Source organism: Penicillium brevicompactum, assembly GCF_028827555.1.
Source record: "Penicillium brevicompactum strain IBT 35665 chromosome Unknown utg000001l_segment0_segment0, whole genome shotgun sequence".
Lineage (NCBI taxonomy): Eukaryota > Fungi > Ascomycota > Eurotiomycetes > Eurotiales > Aspergillaceae > Penicillium > Penicillium brevicompactum.
Window position 1 is genome coordinate 3,529,268 of NW_026623203.1, and position 19,612 is coordinate 3,548,879.

Sequence of the window (19,612 nt, forward strand, 5' to 3'; positions counted from 1 at the left end):
GCTGCAGGAAAGGCGAGCGCGATCATTGCTTTTCTGTGCGGCAATATCGCGTTGATCTCACCATAATCATTGCGGTGTTTTTATTTCCTAGATCTTTTGCACCTCGAGCAGGTCTGGATTCGATCATCTTATAATCATCTATTATCTTCCATCTATACGGGCAGTCAGCGCCTCTGTCCTTCCTTTTCTCTCCTGCATCTTCGATTCCCGCGATCGAAGAACACATCCATGCAACATGCTGTCGCGTGTCGCCCGCCAAAAAAATGCATTCCTTCACCTTCGGAGGGCTCAGGCCCTTCGAGGATCGGTTTCACTATCGACAACACATATTCAGCCATACTCCGGTAATCGGCCACCTCTCATGAGCTCATCGAACCATTCCCTGCTCGAGCGGGTGCGCCGGCCCTCTTCGCAAGCGGAACGCCATCTCGCAACGGCTGCCGATTATCCCCCCATCGAAGCTCAGTCCGCAGACTCCTACGATCAATTTATGCACACGCAATTCGAAGGTCTTGGTCAATCCTCCCTCGTCATTCTCGACTCCACGCCACAATCTCAATCAAAGATCTTCCGCCGGTCAAAGGGTGTTGGTGGTGACGAGACCGAGATGATGGCCAATCTGGATGTTTCATTGAAGATTGGGCAGTTTGACAGAGCTGCCGCGTTGATTGCTCGCCTTGCTCATTATCATCCACCTGGCTCGCCAGAGTACCTGGCACTCCACAACCGGTACTTGAAGGGGATGGTGGGACATATGATCCTCGCACGCGACCACTCCATGGTAGCTCCATTGCAAAAATGGTTCGAGGTTGACATGCCGGCCACAGCCGTGGTGCCAGATGCGACCACATATGCACTCATGCTCCGGGTGTCATTGCGAATGCTTCACGGGGCAAGGCGCGAACGGACCGTGCGTCGTTATTGGGAACTTGCCCAAAACGCCGGTGTGGAGGAGGAGCTTGTCGGTTTGGAGGTTCTTGAGGACTCGGATGTTGGTGAACTGTCCAAGGTGAGTTGGTGTTCTTACTGCAGATTACAAAAAAAGTCAGATACTAATATTCAACGCCCAGATTTGCTCTTCCGATATGTTGAACCTCATCTCTAAGTATATGGACTTTTCCCAGCTGGAAACTACCGCGACGCCCGACTACAATGCCACTACCGACGACACCCCCGAGGTAAACGCTGCCAATCTGAAGGGACTGGGGTTGTCATCTCTGAGACAGTCTATGGCTTCTTTCGGCAAAGAGCTCCACCTTCCTGCCACCTTCCAGGGCACCGAGGAGGAGGCCAAGGAACTACTCGCCGAGATGAGACAACGTCAGCTTGAGACCGACAGTCTTAGCTCTGCCATCGACCGGTGGCGCCAAGATCAGGAAAAGAGACAGAAGGCCGGACTGAACGCCGCTTCCGATGAAAAGAAGCTAAGCTCTCTGATGAGCCAATGGCACACAGACCTCGTGCCAAGGATCAAGCGAGAAGTTGAGATGTACGAAGAGGGCTTGAACACTCCGATGGCAACCGTCGAACACAAGGATCGCTGCGAGTACGGTGTCTTCTTGAAGGCCATGGATGCGGATCGTCTCGCCGCAATCACCATCTTGTCTGTATTGGGTACCTTCAGTCGTTACGGAGCAGCAAAGGGAATTAAACTGTCCGCCCTGAGTACCTCCGTGGGAAGAGAAGTGCAAGAAGAACTGATTGCGGATGCATATCTGGCTAAAACCAAAACCGGAGATCCAAATCGCCTGAAGGCTGTTAAAGAATTCCTCGCCAACCGCAGAGACAAAGAGGGTCGTCTTCGATGGAGAAAGCTCGTTGAGACCATTGCCACAGAGGATTCAGCTATCTTGTGGGGCTCTCGTGTTCAAGTCAGGATCGGCACTGTCTTGATTGCTTTACTATTGGAGGAAGCCAAGGTCCCGGTTCGATCGGGTGACAATATCACACAAAAGAAAACCATCAGCATGCAGCCAGCCTTTTCTCACGCTTACACCATGCACTATGGAAGGCGTTCTGGGCTAGTTCACATGCATCAGAAAGTTGTCGAAAAAGTTGCCAGGGAGCCACTGCCTGAACAGGTGGCCCGTCACCTGCCTATGATCTCGAAGCCCAAGCCGTGGATAGGTCACCGGTCTGGAGGCTATCTAATTTATCAGAACAACATCGTGCGCTCGACCCCTGGTGAACAGCTCCAGCCAGCTTACCTCAAAGCTGTTCTCAGGGACGACGGAATGAAAGAGATTAGAGCTGGACTCGACGTTCTTAGTGGCACCGGCTGGAAAATCAACAAGCCTGTTTTCGACGTTATGTTGGAAGCCTGGAATGATGGGGGCTCTATTGGAAACCTTGCTCCCTTGGATCCAAAGCTGGAAGACCCCGAAGCGCCAGGTCCAGATGCAGACTATGCCGCCCAGAGAGCTTACGATCGAAAGCTGGTCGAAATTGAGAATCTTCGCTCGGGCCTCCATTCCGTGCGATGCTTCCAAAACTTCCAAATGGAGGTCGCACGGGCTTTCCGAAATGACACATTCTACCTGCCCCACAACATGGACTTCCGTGGCAGAGCTTACCCACTTCCTCCCTATCTCAACCAGATGGGTGCTGATAACGCAAGAGGATTGCTTCTCTTCGATGGCGGAAAAGCTCTAGGCGCAACTGGTTTGCGTTGGTTGAAGATCCACATTGCAAACTTGTTTGGCTTTGATAAGGCAAGCATGTCTGAACGTGCACAGTTCACCATGGACAACCTCGAATCTGTTCTTGACTCTGCAAACAAGGGATTGCATGGTCAAAAATGGTGGCTTCAAGCTGAAGACCCATGGCAGCTTCTGGCAGCTTGCATCGAACTCCGGAATGCTATGCTTCTGCCTGACCCGACCCAATATGTCTCTCACCTTCCAATTCACCAGGATGGCTCCTGTAATGGTCTCCAGCACTATGCGGCTCTTGGTGGTGATAAAGTCGGTGCCCAGCAGGTCAACCTCGAGCCTTCTGATCGCCCTTCGGACGTTTACACTGGTGTGTGTGAATTTGTCAAGGAATCGATTGCGATAGATGCAGCCGAGGGTCAGGAGCTAGCCAAGCTCTTGAATAACAGAGTCACCAGAAAGATTGTCAAGCAGACAGTCATGACCAACGTCTACGGCGTGACCTTTTTGGGAGCAACCCGTCAAGTCAAAAAACAGCTTGTTGACTATCTACCCGATTTGGACCACGCACAACGGTCCCACGCTTCTTTCTACATTGCGCGAAAAATCTTCGGTGCTCTTGGAAGTATCTTCAACGGAGCTCACGAGATCCAACATTGGCTGGGTGACTGTGCTCATCGAATCACGGTGTCAATCACACCAGAGCAGGTCGACGAACTCACCGAAAAGGCAATGGCGCCACCAAAGGAATTACAATCAAAAAACAAATGCCTCGACCCAGAAAAGGCGTTCAGATCAACTGTTATCTGGACCACCCCACTCGGTCTGCCAGTCGTTCAGCCATACCGCAGTCGCAAATCGCGTCGTGTTCAGACCAGCATGCAGGACATTAGCATTCTTGACCCCAGCTCCGACGATGTTGTTCAACGCCGCAAACAGCTTCAAGCTTTCCCGCCCAATTTTATTCACTCTCTTGATGCCACGCACATGATTCTATCTGCCAATGCGTGCCACGAGGCAGGCCTGTCCTTCTCTGCCGTCCATGATTCCTTCTGGACCCACGCTGCCGACATCGATCAGATGAATCTCATTCTTCGCGATGCCTTTGTTCGCATGCATTCCGATAATGTTGTCGGGCGTCTTGCCTCTGAGTTCAATGTTCGATATGGCAAGAACCTTTTCCTTGCCCGAATCAACCGTTTCTCCGACATTGCCAAGGCCGTCATGGCACACCGTTCGTCTTGCAGACAAACCAAGATGGAAGAATTAATCCAGGAGAAACAGCGCCAATTCCTTCTTCAATCTTCAGATCCAGAAGATCAGGCCGAGGGCCGCGCTATGGTCACCCCCTCCAGCATCTTCGAAGCGATGGGCGGTGGGCACGATGACATGGTGCTCACCAGAACAAAGTCTCATGCCAATACTGGCATTGGACACATTCCAGAAGATCTTCCCACCAATCTGGACAATGAATTGTCGACCAACGAGCTTGATACTACCGACCCTGCTATTTCAAGTCTTGTTGGTGAAATGGGGTTGTTCGATGACAGCAAGCCCTCTTCGTCCCTGGAGGGAGAAGATGACGAAACTGAACGACAGCCCAAGAAACAAGCCAGACGTGATTACACCACTTGGCTCTGGATGCCCCTGACCTTCCGCCCAATCCCTAAGAAGGGTGACTGGGATGTTACCCGCATTCGCGAGAGTGAATACTTCTTCTCTTGAAGCTCTTGCGCCCCCTCTTCCCCTCGGGGTCTCTCCTCGCATTTTGTTGGCGTTACTGCATACTACCCTTTTGAGTCATGTCCGAGCTGCGTTGGACGAGCTCGGTACATTTTAGCTGACTTGTAATTTCCCCCTGTATATTTTCTGCATTGTACATTACACACATTTTTAGATGGCGAGTGCTTTCCAAGGTTGGAAAGCAAACAAAAAAAAAAGAATAATTATGCATATAGCGATGTACGAATATGAATATCTTCTCAGTCTTTTACTTTCTTCTCTAATTACCGAGATCCCTGTCCATACCACCCTCCCAAGGTTATTGTCGCTATGTCCGGAGTAGTCTGCAGCCAGACTAATGAGAACTTTAACCAAATAGCCGGACCAGGGTCCAATCTTCCTCCATTTAGGCAAAATACAGTGACAACACCGAGCCGCTTTGAGCTACTAGCTCTATTCAGTAACCGATAGTGGATGTTTCGAGGTCCTCAAATCATAGTCCGGTCAGTGCTAACCCCTGCATGTATCGTCCTCTTTTTGTACCGATGGATTTCTGTAGACCGAGGTTCCGTATGTACTCCGTAGCAGTGCTGGGTGAGGTCCGTTAAACGTCCAAGTTAAGGCGGTAGAATTTCCACAGATCAGGGACAAGGCAGACGGTACAAATGACACTTGGTGAAGAAAGAAAGAAAGATATAAGTCAGGATCAGGCGAGGAGTATAGCGCCAGAATAATATAAGTCGCAACACGTGCCGTTCCCCCGCCTTCCTGCCAACTTCCCCAGATCTTCACTCCCACGATCTTCGACTTGCATCATATTTGCCTTCTTTTCTTTTTTTTGTTCTGTGGGCTTATTTCCTACACATAGGCATCACTGCAATGTCGTTCTGACTTCGCCGGCAACTTTTTCACCGAGCTGAGCTATTCCGCTCTATGTCATTTCTTCCCGTCAATGACCTCCCACCGATCCTTCGACTCGTACTCGCCATTTCCACCCCAATCGAAACGAATGACACAATCTCAAACCCCCGGCTTAGATACTCTGGCAGAGGGGTCGCAATATGCGCTCGAACAGCTTCAGTTAGCCCGGGAAGCCGGTGCCACTGCAAATTCCCCGACCGACACCGGCACCTCTCTCGCCGATTCTAAGCCACCACGCCATACCCAGCATCTTCTTTACAGCGAAAAGCATGGCTCGGGCTCTGGTCTGAAGGAAACACAGCCGCGCGACTCACTCGCGGACGCGCGCTCTGTCATTCGCAAGAATTCGTCGGCAACTCCAGTCCGCCGGAGAATTAGCCGGGCCTGCGACCAGTGCAATCAATTGCGCACCAAATGCGATGGGCAGAACCCTTGCGCACATTGTCTCGGTATGGATTTTTCCGGTCAGATTTTTCCACGTTTGCGCATGTCAGTTAATCGCTCTTAGAATTCGGTCTCACTTGCGAATACGCCCGCGAGCGCAAGAAGCGCGGCAAGGCGTCGAAAAAGGATATAGCCGCAGCGGGTAATAATGAAGGCGACGTTGGCTCGAACGACGATTTACCTCGCGCAATGGGTTCTTCTTCGAATGGACAGGCCTTGCATGAACCGAATGAACATTACGATCCTGCCTTTGACGCTGCGCGCACTTTGGCGGAGGGCGCACAAGCCCGGTCGCATGAGGTAGAGGGACTGTCTGCCATGCGATCGAATCAGGCATCCGTGCAAGCGCCCTCGCAGCAGCAGATGGGTGCTACTAGCATGGTAGGCTTGCCATTTAACAATTACGCATCCGTTCAAGAACCGCATCGACCTCCTATGTCGGTACCCGACATACGCTCTATGCAAATGATGCAAAACTCAAATGGGAATCCTAGATCACCAGGCTCGATGCTTCAGTCTCAGGGCTTTGCTTCGGGGTATCCCGATGGTTCATATCCTTTGATGAACGCACAAGACGCAAATTCCACTGGCATGAATCATTTCCGCATTGGACATTCCGCAGACAACCCATCAGCTTCATTCATGGGCTTCTCCCCCAAGCCCAGTCGCCAAGCTGGCTGCCATTACCGTCGCCCTCTCCCGCCAATTTCCCCCCTTACAGCATGCCCCCCTTCTCCACTTCATTGAGATACCCTGTTTTGCAACCTGTTCTTCCACATATCGTCTCTATAATCCCCCAGTCTCTCGCTTGTGATCTCCTTGACATCTATTTCACCAGCTCATCTTCCTCACGCCTTTCACCATCGTCGCCCTACGTGGTTGGATATGTCTTCCGCAAGCAATCTTTCCTCCACCCCACCAAACCGCGCTCATGTAGCCCGGGGCTTCTCGCCAGTATGTTGTGGGTGGCAGCTCAGACAAGTGAAGCCGCCTTCCTGACATCGCCTCCCTCGGCTCGTGGCCGGGTGTGCCAAAAGCTGCTGGAGTTGACGATTGGCTTACTCCGGCCACTGATCCATGGCCCGGCTACTGGCGAAGCGTCTCCAAACTATCCGGCCAACATGGTAATTAATGGCGTCGCTCTCGGTGGCTTCGGTGTTTCCATGGACCAACTGGGTGCACAGAGCAGTGCCACAGGCGCGGTGGATGACGTCGCCACATACGTGCATTTGGCGACCGTTGTCTCCGCCAGTGAATACAAGGCTGCCAGTATGCGCTGGTGGACCGCAGCGTGGTCACTTGCTAGAGAGCTCAAGTTGGGACGTGAATTGCCGCCCAATGCAACTACTCGTCAAGACGGCGAAATGGATGGCGAGGGAGATATTGACGTCAACGGGAATAAGAGACCACCGCCATCACTGATGGGTCATGGCCCAGGCAATTCTGCGGTGAATTTGACTGAAGAAGAGCGCGAGGAGCGGCGTCGAATCTGGTGGCTACTATATGCAACAGACCGCCATCTGGCACTCTGCTACAATCGCCCACTGACTCTCTTAGACAAAGAGTGCGAGGGCTTGTTACAACCGATGAATGATGATATATGGCAGGCCGGTGATCTTTCATCTATGGGATACCGCCGCGCCGGCCCGTCATTCGAGTGCACAGGACACAGTATGTTCGGCTACTTCCTACCGCTCATGTCTATCCTCGGTGAAATTGTGGATCTCCAGCATGCTCGTAATCACCCACGCTTTGGCCTCCATTTCCGCAATAGCGGCGAGTGGGAGAGCCAGGCAATGGAGATTAGTCGACAGCTGGATGTCTACGCACAAAGCTTGAAAGAGTTCGAGGCTAGATATACTAGCTCATTGGCCCTTGGAACTGCCGAACCGGACCCGGGGATGGAAGGTTCGAATATCAACCACATGAGTCCATCCGGTCGCTCAAGTAGCACCGTCGGATCCCATGTCAGCGAGTCTATCGTTCACACAAAAATGGTCGTTGCGTACGGTACACATATCATGCATGTTCTTCACATTCTGCTTGCTGGCAAGTGGGATCCGATCAACTTACTCGATGACAACGACCTTTGGATCTCGTCCGAGTCTTTCATCTCCGCTATGGGCCATGCTGTCAGTGCCGCGGAGGCATCCTCGGACATCTTGGAATACGACCCTGATTTGAGCTTCATGCCATTCTTCTTCGGCATATATCTTCTCCAGGGTAGTTTCTTGCTTCTTCTGACGGCTGACAAACTGCAAGGGGATGCGAGCCCCAGTGTTGTTAGGGCCTGTGAAACAATAGTCCGAGCGCATGAGGCTTGTGTCGTGACTTTGAACACCGAATACCAGGTAAGGATCTCCCATGCTCTACAAGTCTACCAATACTGATCTCTTCTCTCAGCGAACTTTCCGCAAAGTGATGCGCTCGGCTCTGGCTCAGGTCCGTGGCCGCGTTCCAGAAGACTTCGGTGAGCAGCAGCAACGTAGACGCGAGGTGCTGGCTCTTTACCGGTGGAGTGGTGATGGCAGCGGCCTTGCACTTTAGGGTCGATGCAGAATTAAAGCTTTGGCTTTCGTTGGGTCAAGTATATATCCTTTTCCTGTTTTTGAATTGCTGCAACCTGTATACTATTTGCTGGATTTTGGACATACCCCGAGGAGCAAAGGCGCGCAACATTTTGGTGTCTACATATATCATGACTCGGCACATACCATACCCAATTGTTTCTTTCTTTTGACTGGTATTTTGCTATTAGTGAATTTGGATGAGTAGTTCTCAGTGATATCGGAGCTGCTCTACGAAAAACAACAAAATGTGCAAGTGTTTTGATAGACGTCATGTGACGATGCTTATTTTGGCCCCACGTAAGCTCCGATCCCCGATCTCTATCTTCACCACAACACGTCACGAACCAGAGGGCCGCCCAGCTGGTCATGAAACCCTATATCGGAATCCCGCTAGTGGCAGGCCTCGTCTATCGAGCCTGGTCCCGCAAATCCCTCACCCCACTCGGTATCATCGTTGCTGGATTCTCTGCCTCCGCACATGCACTCCACCCATGGTCCGCTCCGGTCGCCTTGCTAGCCGTGTTCTACTTCGGCGGCACAAAAGTCACCAAAGTATGTTACCTCGTTCAAACAGTCCTTCTACCAGTCCAGCTAACATTGTCGAAACTCTCAGGTTAAACATGAAATCAAATCCCGTCTGACCCTCTCCGCAACCGGTGCGGAGGGCGGCGAAGGTCCCCGCAACCACATCCAAGTCCTGGCAAATTCAGTCGTCGCAACTGTGCTATCTATTGCACATGCCATTGTGCTCTCGAGATCTGCTTCAGATTCTTGTTTCTCGCTCGGCCAGAAGTCAGCAGATATCCTAGTGGTTGGAATCGTTGCGTACGTCCATTACCTGGGCATTCCCCAATCACTGCTCTGCATAATTGCTAACACATCTTTTGCAAATAGCAACTACGCGGCGGTTGCCGCCGACACCTTCTCCTCCGAGCTCGGCATTCTCTCGAAATCCAAACCCCGTCTCATTACCTCGCTCACACTCCGTGAGGTCCCACCTGGCACAAATGGCGGTGTCACCGCTACCGGTCTGGGTGCTGGTCTTCTAGGCTCGTTTATCGTCTCCGCTACCTCTGCGGCCGTTCTTCCTTTCTGCGCTAGTGCGGGGATCAAGGAGCGGGTGCTATGGACCGTCGCTATGACTGCCTGGGGCACATTGGGCAGCGTGCTCGATAGTGTTCTTGGTGGCATTTTACAAGCTAGTGTTGTTGATAAGAGGAGTGGGAAAGTTGTTGAAGGAAGTGGGGGCAGGAAGGTAAGTTTCTTTCATTGGAATCATGGGGAGAGGGGTCTCATTGTGTTCTAGGTTCTTGTCCACCCCTCCGGTAAGGTGGTTGCCATCGACAGTGCTGAAGCTAGCGGTACTGAGAAGTCACAAGACGCTACTCTGCGTAGTGGAAGCTCGGCTAAGTTGACACGAGATGAGAGTCATGAGAGCCGGCGTGTTGAGACTGGCCATGACTGGCTGGATAACAATGGAGTGAATTTGCTCATGGCTGCGACTATGAGTGTTGGTGCTATGGGCATCTCACAGTGGCTCTGGGGCCTGGATATTACCGATTTGCTGGCATAGATTTTGGACATATAACCACACTGATTTTAGTCATCTGAGCGGTCGTCTTCATCTGCATCTATTAAGCCTTGAAGCTCTAATGACATAGCTTATTTTCGGGTTGAATGAATTTATTTTCTGTCTCTCTAAATCAATGTGTCGCTTCGTTTCGGTCTTGACATGTCAGCTTGCCCAGATTATGGCTTATGATATCACGCACAATGACTACTTGTACTAGGTACTTTCACGTCTCTGCCATTATGACAATGTTCAAGTCCAAGGGTATAAGCTCCGTCTAGTCTAGGCTAATTTTCTCACCTTTGGGCCAAGCAAGCGCGATGACCCTAGAACGTTTACCAATAACGACTTTGTTCATGCCAATACCCCAACTTAGCTCGAGAGCTGCACACACGTGGTCGTGACAACCTCATCTGGGCCTTACAGGCTTCTATGAGATAACTTCAAGTCATGCCTATGGCAAAGACCATCTATTGGCATTTCCCGGCTCATTTCTAGCCATTTCTGCTTATGAAAACAAAGCCTCTCGACACAGGACCTGACCCGAGTCTCATATAATTATAGGATGATCTCCACAGCCAAACAACACTCGGCACCAAGAAAGCTTCTCTCATGCACGATCAATCACAGTCACTGCGCCCCGTGCAAGGCTAACGGGACCGGTCCATTCCAGGTAAGTTGGTGGGATCAGGGACTGCCCAGTAGCAAGCCCCCAGTCTTGTGTCCCCATATCAGACTTAGGCATCCCTTTATCCTAGTCACCAACCAAATTGGACCATTAAGCGCTGCGCCATGCTCTAACTGGGTATTGGAATCACACGTCGATGGAACATGGCTTCGTTGCACAGAGTCAGCGCCCCGGCCAATCTTGACATAAGTCCTGTTTATGGTTGGTGTGAGATATAAATATCCAGGAAATCTTCGATTCAGCTTACATGTGTCGTTCAATCTCTGAGATCAAACATCCTTGACTAGTTATTATATGGGGTTGGATCTTGTTTCTGGTGATATCAATTTTTGAACGAACACACAACGTTCAAGCCCAGCAATATTCCTCATCATGGGTCTCCTCAAACTCTTGCTCAAAGCCATTATCATCCCCATCGTTATTCTTATTGTCATCTCCGTGGTCGTGGTCTTCGCCATCAAAATGCGCCGAGACCGCAAGAAGAAAGAGAAAGAGCTCGAGAATTCATTCCAACCACCTCCGATACAGCAGTGGGTGCCGTACACTCCAGTTCAACAGCCTGCCCCAGTTTATGCCAAAACACCAGGGGCAATGGAGCAGGGTATTGGAAATGGGCACACTTAAGGGCGTTAACTTTTGGTAAATCCCACGGGTGGCTCCAATGAACATCGCTGATCACAGAAGTACTAGACTCTCTCTCGCCCCCTGCCCGATTTTCAATGATACTTTCACGACTATTTTGCTCTTCGTCTACCAAAGCCGCTTGGTGTATCATGTACAAACCGCTCTGAGGATGCTCTTTGGCTTCTGACCCTGAGATTTGACGGCGCTGGCCCTCTGAATTGTGACATACCTAGATTCATTCCTAAACCGATACCACCTTTCAAATAATCCCGGAACTCTTTGTTTCTTTTTCATCAACTCTTACCAGTAAAGCGGGTCTTTGTGGGCCAGTGTGGCCGAAGTTGTCCAATTATTAGATCATAAAACGGAACATATTCAATTTTGGATTATTTCTAAACACACACGTCCACGTATACCCCTCACTGGAGTCCATCGGGCTAGATGTATTCATCCCAGGGCATAAAGACAAGCCAGAATATTTCTAGTCTCTTGTGGGTAACACTGCTGCCTGGTTTCTCCCCAATATGGCGGGACAAGCTTTTAATTAGACCATTCCCCATAGTGATGGACTTGCATATGCGTTGGTCTCATTAGTCACTTTAATGCTCGAAATTCTTTGAACCGTCCACGAGTGTTGAGAACCTCGTAATGCTCCAAGGTTGATGTCCCATCTTGATATCAAACAGGAACCGATTTGGTTCGTTGCACAGTACTTCGAGACTTTTGGTCCCAGGCTAGGGATGAAGACTTCATGAAAGCTACTCCATACTTCCATGAAACACATTCGTGGATTGAGTGGAACTTCACGAGATCCACCTTGCATCCCTAATTTTATCATCTGGTCACATTTGCCGCCAAGGCTCAGCCCTACGAGGTGACTCCACTCCTGATGGCGCTAATCCCTGCATTCTTCGTCACTTTGAAGGTTTGATATGAGTTCTTCGTCACTTTGAAGGTTTGATATGAGTGGTTTCCCGTTAGGCTCGGCTATTTCAGGTAACTTATAGAATTGTATTCAATTACAAGGTTCCGGTATCTCCAAAAATAGTATCAGTAGGTATTGACCAATGGATCCAAGTATAGTCCAACGAATATTTATGAAATGATGTATCTGCAATTTAATTGTTTCCTGCATGGCTTCACACTAAGGGTACATTGACTGCATCCGGGTGCACGTAGAATGCGATGGCGATAATGAGATACCTGAATGTTAGGTTTAGCCTTTATCTCCATTCCAGCACCGGGGGAAAACTCACGTTCCAACCAATAAAGATCCCTCGTAGTAATTAGATCGGCCCCCGCGGATCAAGCAGTCCATCACTATTACCGACAAGAAAAAGACCACGGTCTCGAATGGACTGTAGCGGAGAGACATCGGTTGTCCGATGATCAGACCGCAGATCACAAGGAACGGGCTGACGAACAAGGCGATTTGCAACGTGCTGCCCACGACCACACCGATCGCCAGATTCATGTTTCCCTTAATAGACGAATTGATAACCGTGTTGAACTCCCCCGCGTTCCCAACGATTGGAACGACGATAAGACCAATAAAGGCCCGGCTCACATGCCACTTGTCCACAAAACCATCCACACTCTCCACTAAGCCATCAGAACAGACGGTCACACCCAATGTTGCGAGAATCAAGATCATACTGGCCGGCCAGGGGCCCAAGACTTGGGGCTCCTCTTCTTCGGATTCATCGTCCACGAAGAGCTCTGCATGGCTCTTAAGTTGGAAGTAAAGGTAGACCAGGTAGAAGCCCAGTAGAACTACCGAGGCAGCCCGGGAGAGGTTTAGCACACTGGCCTCGACATCGTGAGACTTGGACGAAATAGTCGAATAAAGCACAGACGGGATGATAAGTGTCGCAGAAGATATTACCATCAACGAAGATAGAATACCACTGACATCGACATTGAACTCGACGGCATCTTTTGAATAGCCACCGCAGAATAAAGATACCCCGAGAATCTAAACCAGGGGTAAGCAGAAGCCAGCATGGCGCAAAAATGAAGCGTACCAACAGATTCCCAGAAAGGATACTTCCAACCATACTGGATTGAACAATATTAATCTCCCCCTGACGGACCGCCGTAATCCCCACCTGCGCGGTGACCATTAGTTTCCCCACACAGACCCAGAGTCCAAGCACTTACGATCATTTCCACCGCATTTCCAAATGTCGCATTAATCAACCCTCCGAGCGTCTGACCAACACTTTTCGCCAGTTCCTCCGTAGCGAAAGAAAGCAGTGCAGCCAGTGGGAGGATAGCTAGGAAGTTGAAAACAAAGACAATCGAATCATCCCACCCTCGACTTCCCGCCGTCATACCCAGAAACACGAACGGGAGAAGCAGGTTAGCGTAGCTGCATCCGAGGGCCGTCTTGATGACACGCCAGATCGAGCGGCCCAAGAACTCGGGGTGCTTTGTATTGAGGCCATGCGAATTAATGGTAGCTTCCGATTGCCCATCGTATGCTTGTCCGAGGAGTTGATCGCGCTGCTCGGACGGGTGGTCGGGCATATCCTCGCTGAGGTGTGGCTTTCGTAGTCGGGTCTGTGAAGTGTCCATGATTCAGGAGAGGAGTGAGGGAAACAAGAGAGATTGGTATTGAGGGGATATGTATTTCTCCACAGGCAACGCAATACCGTACAGCATCTGGCGCTAACGTTGCAAGATATACGGAGTGATACGATAAATACATGTATTACAGGTATTGCGTAACCGTGGAACAGCACGGAGCCTCATTTCACCCGAAACGTTGGATCGCCCCATGTTTGCTTTCTCTCCGCTTGATCTTCCAAGTTTGACTATCACACACCTCCGTGTCTTGGGGATTGTTATGGCCATGGCGCAGCTTCACCAATACCGCCTCGGCTTCTCGCTGCTCATGCCTGTGGTGGGTATGGCCACGGGAGCTCTACAGTGGAACAGTGCCGCAACCTTTATATTAAACACTGTCGCCTTGATTCCATTGGGGTCGTGGATCAATCGAACTGTTGATTCATTGTCTGTGGATGGGACACGGGTGGTCAACGAGCTTTTGAAGTCGACGCTGGGTAACTCGGTGGAACTAATGGTAAGCAGCGGGGAATCTGCGTACAAAACCAAGCCGATGTCAAGCTAATCTTGCTACCAGGTTGGGATTAATGCAGTCGCACAGCGACGACCACACATCTCTCAATCCGTGATCCTCGGCGGTGTCCTCAGCAATCTACTTCTGGTTTGTCCCACGATGACAAGCCTCAGCGAGCAAGGGCCCTTTGAGCTGATATCAGAACTGTGCAGGTACTCGGCGGTGCCCTTTTCTACGCCGGATATGATCAAAAGCGCCTACGGTTTGACAAGCACCTCACAACTGTGCTCTCATCTCTTATGATGGTCGTCTTTATCCTCCTCGCCATTCCAACCATAATGGACGTCTTCCCCTCCGCAAAGGCAACGCCCACAGACGAAGTGCTGTACACACAACGCATGATATCGGTGGTTTTGATGTCTCTCCTTGTTGTATTTCTCTTCTTCCGTCTCCGTACCCATGCAAGGATGTTCGCTAGTACACCATTCAGCCAACGAGATCAGCCACGTGGCCGCCATCAATACCGCCAGAGCCAGATAATCGACGCCCAGATACCAAGACCCTACATCGCGAAAGGACCCGCGGCTTTGATACTACTCGCTTCATCTAGCTCCGCCCTTCTATGCACACATTACATTGTAGCCAGCCTCAGTGGGCTAGCTTCGATAACAGGCGCGAACCAGTCTTTCCTTGCTGTGACGCTTATTCCCTTACTTGGAAATTCAGTCAAGTATTTCTCCATTATCACGGGCTCCCGATCATATGGCCAAGTTGAGCTTGGTATCAGGGCAGTTATCAATACTGTCTTGCGGATTACGATGCTGATTGCACCGCTCCTGGTTCTTATCGGCTGGGCTTTTGATCGACCGCTTGTTTTAAGGTTTGATGGATTTGAAGCGACGACGCTTTTGCTGAGCGTTGTTGTCATGACTTATCTTATCTCAGATGGGCGAAGTAACTACTTTGAAGGGTTGATGTTAATTGGAGCGTGAGTGTCTTCCCCGATTTGGATTGACTTGGATGTTAACTGATTTTGTTAGGTATCTCATCATCATGGTCTCGTTCTTTGTTCGGCCTGAGGTTCCAGCTAATGTGATCTTTCTAGGATCTTAGATTCATGAATGCTTCATTATATCGTTAGAATCTGGTTTGAATTCAACTTCTGGTGATAAAATCATCACTTAAAGCAAAAAGCGATAGAGTTAAATTGAAGGCTAGCGTGTGTAGAAAGCAGCAACTAGCCCAGAATATCTACTGAGTATTAGTACCTTTCTTTTACGTCATGAACGGGAACGGCGCCGGCAAACTTACAAAGCTAGAAGCATCGCACCGTGAATGTAGGCATATTGACCGTCCCTGAGGAGATGGTTGACCACCAGAACAGCCAGAAACATCGAGACAGTCTGTAGCGAATCAAAGAACAAAGTCATTGGCTCTCCAATGCACCATCCAACAATCACCAAGAACGGGATCGCAAAGAGGCCAATCTGCAAGAGACTATCGATAATCACCCGAATCGCAGAGTCGGTGTCCCCGGATTTAGACGATGCAACCACAGTCACGCCTTCGGTACTGTTACTTGCAAGTGGGATAAAGACGATCGCAATGAATACTTCCGACACACCGAGTGCCTGTGCCATGTCTCCGGTACTTTCGATGAGGAGTTCCGTGCAAAAGATAGTAGCCGCAACGGCCGTCGTAAGCCGAATGATAGACGAAGCCATACTTGGCGTATGATTTAGTCCGGGCTTTGACTCATCTTCATCGTCGCTGGCTTCGCTATCATTCGAGATGAAAAGATGCTTGTGAGTGCCGAGGTAGAAGTAAAGGTAGCCTGCGTATAGAGCCAGCAACACCACTGCGGTTCCTCGCGAGAAAGAAAGCACTCTGTCGTCAATCTCGGACACCGGAAAGGTTGAGTACAAAGCTGTTGGTAGGAGGAGTGCCACGGCTGTGATCATCATCAGTGATGACAGTGTCTTTGCCAGCGCGCTGTTGAAAAGTAGCACGTTCTTGTTGTAGGATGCAGTGATCAAACAACAGCCGAAGACCTGTAGACATCAGTCCTGGAAATTAAGATTGCGAGATTGATACTGACAAGTAGGATATCTGAAAGAATACTACCAACCATGACAGACTGCGCGAATCCGATCTCGCCATGCACCAACGCAAGAATGCCCGCCTGGTCTCAATCAGCACTTTGATAGGATCGGCCGTAAAGGCCCTTAAATTCATGGGAATATCTCACTGTTAGCTCGACTGTGTTTCCGAAAGTAGCGCTGAGCAATGCACCCTGCAGCTCCCCCAGATGCTCAGCGAGCTCGTCACTGGAGACTGAGATTGACTCGGACAAGAAGACGATTGCCACGATATTGACTACCAGAACTATTGTCGCGTTCCAGTGAAAGAGCTTGGCAGCACCCGCCACAGGGAGTAGCATCATCACCGGTAGGCTGGGGCTGAAGTTGAGTCCCTGCGTAGGCATATTGAACCATTCTTGGACCCGAGTTCCGAGGTCGTGATGTGGTTCTTGGCAGGAGTGTATGTCTCGCGAGGGAGACATAGAAGACATATTGGAGGTTTCCAAGGTTGAAGTGAAGTCAAACCAGGGACTCGCAATGCTTAAGTTGCGACCGGGGAGAACATGTTACCGTTAGTACTCCGTATGTTTACCCGATATACGGTATGGATTGGTATAGAGTGGTAATCAGCCCTATGACGGGTATAATACAGCCCTATTACTAGCGTGAACATGATCCCCACTTTTGTGTAGGGCTGACCCATTTACCCGCAAGGCAACCACATTTTCCACAGGGCTGAGCTATAATTACATCCGTCCGGTTCATCCTCATTTGCTGTCAAAATGAGATCGCCATACGTTTTTGTATAATTACCATACCCCTCTTTCGTGCTCTCCTTACGTCTTCCCCCTTTCCCCACCTTGGCAATGTACGCATTACTCTAGCAATTACTGTTCTCTTAATATCCTGATACTCTGTCATCCCTAAGAGCCGCATACTGGACCAATTTTGATTCCATCTCCAGTCCCAATCCTCCCTCATCCGAAGATCACCCGGCACAGATAAGACATTCCGAACCCGCTTATCAGATCGCCCACAACGCAATCGACCCCGGCTTTGCGCGGTCGCCGCCCCATTGCCCGATATCTATGGACGACCACCCGTCCCTCGAGACGCTTCAAAAGAGAGTCCACGAGCTCACAGCAACATACCATGCCCGAGGCTGGACAACCGAAGCCACAGCCCTGGAGACGGCCATCGAAACAGCCAGCAACCGCATACAGCCCGACACCTCGGACCCAGCAACAATAACCCTCGACGAACTCACCGTCTGCGTGAAAAGATGGCTCTATGCCAAATCATGGATCGTTGCTGAAGACCTCGGCATCCTGGTCCTGGATACATGCGAGAGCTTAAAGGGCGAGCGAGACTCCATGGCCATGACAGCAATGAACAATCTCGCATCCGCACACTGGGGCCGCGGACAATTAGAGCAAGCCGCAGCACTACACAAACGCGTCACAGCTCTCAGACAAAATTTCCTTGGCGAATCACATCCGCAGACCCTCGCTTCGATGACGAATCTCGCGTCCACGTACCGGAGCCAGGGTCACTGGGACGAGGCGCAGAAATTGGACGCCAGGATCGTGGAAGTTAAGATCGAGACCCTTGGTCGGTGGCATGCATCGACGTTGAGTTCCATGTCGAACCTCGTGATCTCGTACACGCATCTCGGTCGATATGAGGAAGCGGCGTCGATCGCGCGCCAGCTTATCGACCACGGCGAAGCACAGGGGTTACCGAAGACTCATCCTTCGTTATTGAACTGGAAGCTTAGTCTTGCGTCAACGTATCGGGATCAAGGGCAGTTGGACCCAGCGGAAAAACTCGAGCGGGAGCTTGTTGCTGTCAGCGTTGATGAGTTTGGGACCCATGATTCCTTCACACTGACTTGTATGGCGAACTTGGCTTCGACGTATCGGGAACAAGGGCGCTGGGCCGATGCAGAGCGTCTTGAGAAGGAAGTTGTTGCGAGCAGTGAGAAGATACTTGGCGAAACGCATCCGCAGACTCTCATGTCGATCAGTAATCTTGCTTCAACATATCGGAGTCAAGGACGACTTGAAGAGGCTAAGAACTTGGGGGAAAAGGCGACGGCTGTGTTGAAAGAGGTTCTTGGAGAACGACATCCGAATACGCTGGTCGCAATGGTGGATCTCGCTGTGACGTATCAATTGAGGCGACAGTCGCCGGAGGCGGAGGTGCTGGCGGCTCATGCGTTACGCTTGATGAAAGAGACGATAGGTGAAGACCATCCATTCACGTTGAGCGCAATGGCCAATTTGGGCTATATATACCAGTCACAGAGCAAATGGGATGTTGCCGGTGGAATGGCTGAGAGTGTTCTTGCGCGCAGAGAGAGAACAATTGGGAAAGATCATCCTGACACGTTGGCTGCATTGGAGGATTTGAGGAGAGTGGCCTATGTAGAGGCTGCGGACCGCAATGCTCAGAGTACGTTGAATTAGACTCTTCGGGTGTGGGGAGGCGTTAGGTATCTTCACCGGTAGTGCATGTTCACCGTTAGCCGTTTTTTTATGAGACCAATGACCAATCAATTCGTTTTATGTGTGATTCTGGGAGTCTGGGGGCCAGGCAGCCTTGTGAGCTGGTCTTTTGTCACGCACAGCCTCCCTGCCAAGGCCCCAGGACTGTCGACAATAGTGTTGTGCAATGTTTGAGGATCGACTGGCTCCTGAGGATATGATGTTCTTAAGCACAGCCCTACGATCAATTTAGCTGCCTATTCTGCAGTGAATCTAGTTTCAATCGAGTTGCATATGAATGTAGTCCGTAGGTTTGCTGTCCAATGCCCAGTCGTTTTGAGGGGTCCGACAGCCGCACCACCTGTGGACACGTCGGGCGCATGGAACTGCACTCGGATAATAAATATTGAGTAACCATGTATTGTTCAAAATAGTTCTGAAGATTGACCCGACACCTTGGAAGTACGGAGACAATACCTCTCCTTGGAAGGAAGCCACACAGCAATAAGGTACATGCTGATTTGGTACTAAGTACTTGTAGATTATGCCGGCAACCTTGGAAGCTAGTACTCCGTACGGTGTAGTACTAGCAATGCAAAGAGCTCTAAATGAAGGATTAGCATATACAAGGCTTTTACTTCGGTTCTTCTCTACTACAGAGTCCAAACCCAACCTCCCGTCTAAAACACTCCGAGCCCCACTTCTCGCTTGACGCGCAAGTGTTACAATACCGTCTTGCTAATTTACCGGTATTGGTATTTTCAGACCTTTTT

General features: G+C 50.4%; 8 protein-coding genes across 8 annotated transcripts; 6 read left to right on the forward strand and 2 right to left on the reverse strand.

The window, feature by feature from the left end:
* Window positions 1-235: 235 nt before the first annotated feature.
* N7506_001133 (DNA-directed RNA polymerase) lies at window positions 236-4,376 on the forward strand (the record flags this gene model as incomplete). Its single annotated transcript, XM_056950429.1, has 2 exons — window positions 236-1,009; window positions 1,071-4,376. The coding sequence occupies 2 exons, from the start codon at window positions 236-238 to the stop codon at window positions 4,374-4,376; spliced, it is 4,080 nt and encodes a 1,359-aa protein (XP_056816344.1).
* Window positions 4,377-4,453: 77 nt separating this feature from the next.
* On the forward strand, window positions 4,454-8,285 carry xlnR (putative C6 transcription factor; the record flags this gene model as incomplete). The annotated part of the gene is made up of 5 exons (XM_056950430.1): window positions 4,454-4,480; window positions 5,449-5,743; window positions 5,803-6,274; window positions 6,361-8,089; window positions 8,142-8,285. 5 exons carry the CDS (start codon window positions 4,454-4,456, stop codon window positions 8,283-8,285), a joined length of 2,667 nt encoding a protein of 888 aa, XP_056816345.1.
* A 389-nt stretch (window positions 8,286-8,674) lies between these two features.
* Window positions 8,675-9,881, forward strand: N7506_001135 (DUF92 domain-containing protein; the record flags this gene model as incomplete). The annotated part of the gene is made up of 3 exons (XM_056950431.1): window positions 8,675-8,860; window positions 8,922-9,563; window positions 9,615-9,881. 3 exons carry the CDS (start codon window positions 8,675-8,677, stop codon window positions 9,879-9,881), a joined length of 1,095 nt encoding a protein of 364 aa, XP_056816346.1.
* A 1,057-nt stretch (window positions 9,882-10,938) lies between these two features.
* N7506_001136 (uncharacterized protein) lies at window positions 10,939-11,190 on the forward strand (the record flags this gene model as incomplete). Its single annotated transcript, XM_056950432.1, has 1 exon — window positions 10,939-11,190. The coding sequence occupies one exon, from the start codon at window positions 10,939-10,941 to the stop codon at window positions 11,188-11,190; it is 252 nt and encodes an 83-aa protein (XP_056816347.1).
* Window positions 11,191-12,329: 1,139 nt separating this feature from the next.
* On the reverse strand, window positions 12,330-13,767 carry N7506_001137 (uncharacterized protein; the record flags this gene model as incomplete). Its single annotated transcript, XM_056950433.1, has 4 exons — window positions 12,330-12,393; window positions 12,447-13,165; window positions 13,215-13,298; window positions 13,351-13,767. The coding sequence occupies 4 exons, from the start codon at window positions 13,765-13,767 to the stop codon at window positions 12,330-12,332; spliced, it is 1,284 nt and encodes a 427-aa protein (XP_056816348.1).
* Window positions 13,768-14,044: 277 nt separating this feature from the next.
* N7506_001138 (uncharacterized protein) lies at window positions 14,045-15,385 on the forward strand (the record flags this gene model as incomplete). The annotated part of the gene is made up of 4 exons (XM_056950434.1): window positions 14,045-14,275; window positions 14,336-14,419; window positions 14,485-15,260; window positions 15,313-15,385. The coding sequence occupies 4 exons, from the start codon at window positions 14,045-14,047 to the stop codon at window positions 15,383-15,385; spliced, it is 1,164 nt and encodes a 387-aa protein (XP_056816349.1).
* A 194-nt stretch (window positions 15,386-15,579) lies between these two features.
* N7506_001139 (uncharacterized protein) lies at window positions 15,580-16,757 on the reverse strand (the record flags this gene model as incomplete). The annotated part of the gene is made up of 3 exons (XM_056950435.1): window positions 15,580-16,323; window positions 16,371-16,454; window positions 16,521-16,757. The coding sequence occupies 3 exons, from the start codon at window positions 16,755-16,757 to the stop codon at window positions 15,580-15,582; spliced, it is 1,065 nt and encodes a 354-aa protein (XP_056816350.1).
* Window positions 16,758-17,441: 684 nt separating this feature from the next.
* Window positions 17,442-18,821, forward strand: N7506_001140 (ATPase P-type K/Mg/Cd/Cu/Zn/Na/Ca/Na/H-transporter; the record flags this gene model as incomplete). The annotated part of the gene is made up of 1 exon (XM_056950436.1): window positions 17,442-18,821. One exon carries the CDS (start codon window positions 17,442-17,444, stop codon window positions 18,819-18,821), a length of 1,380 nt encoding a protein of 459 aa, XP_056816351.1.
* Between the last annotated feature and the right edge of the window lie 791 nt (window positions 18,822-19,612).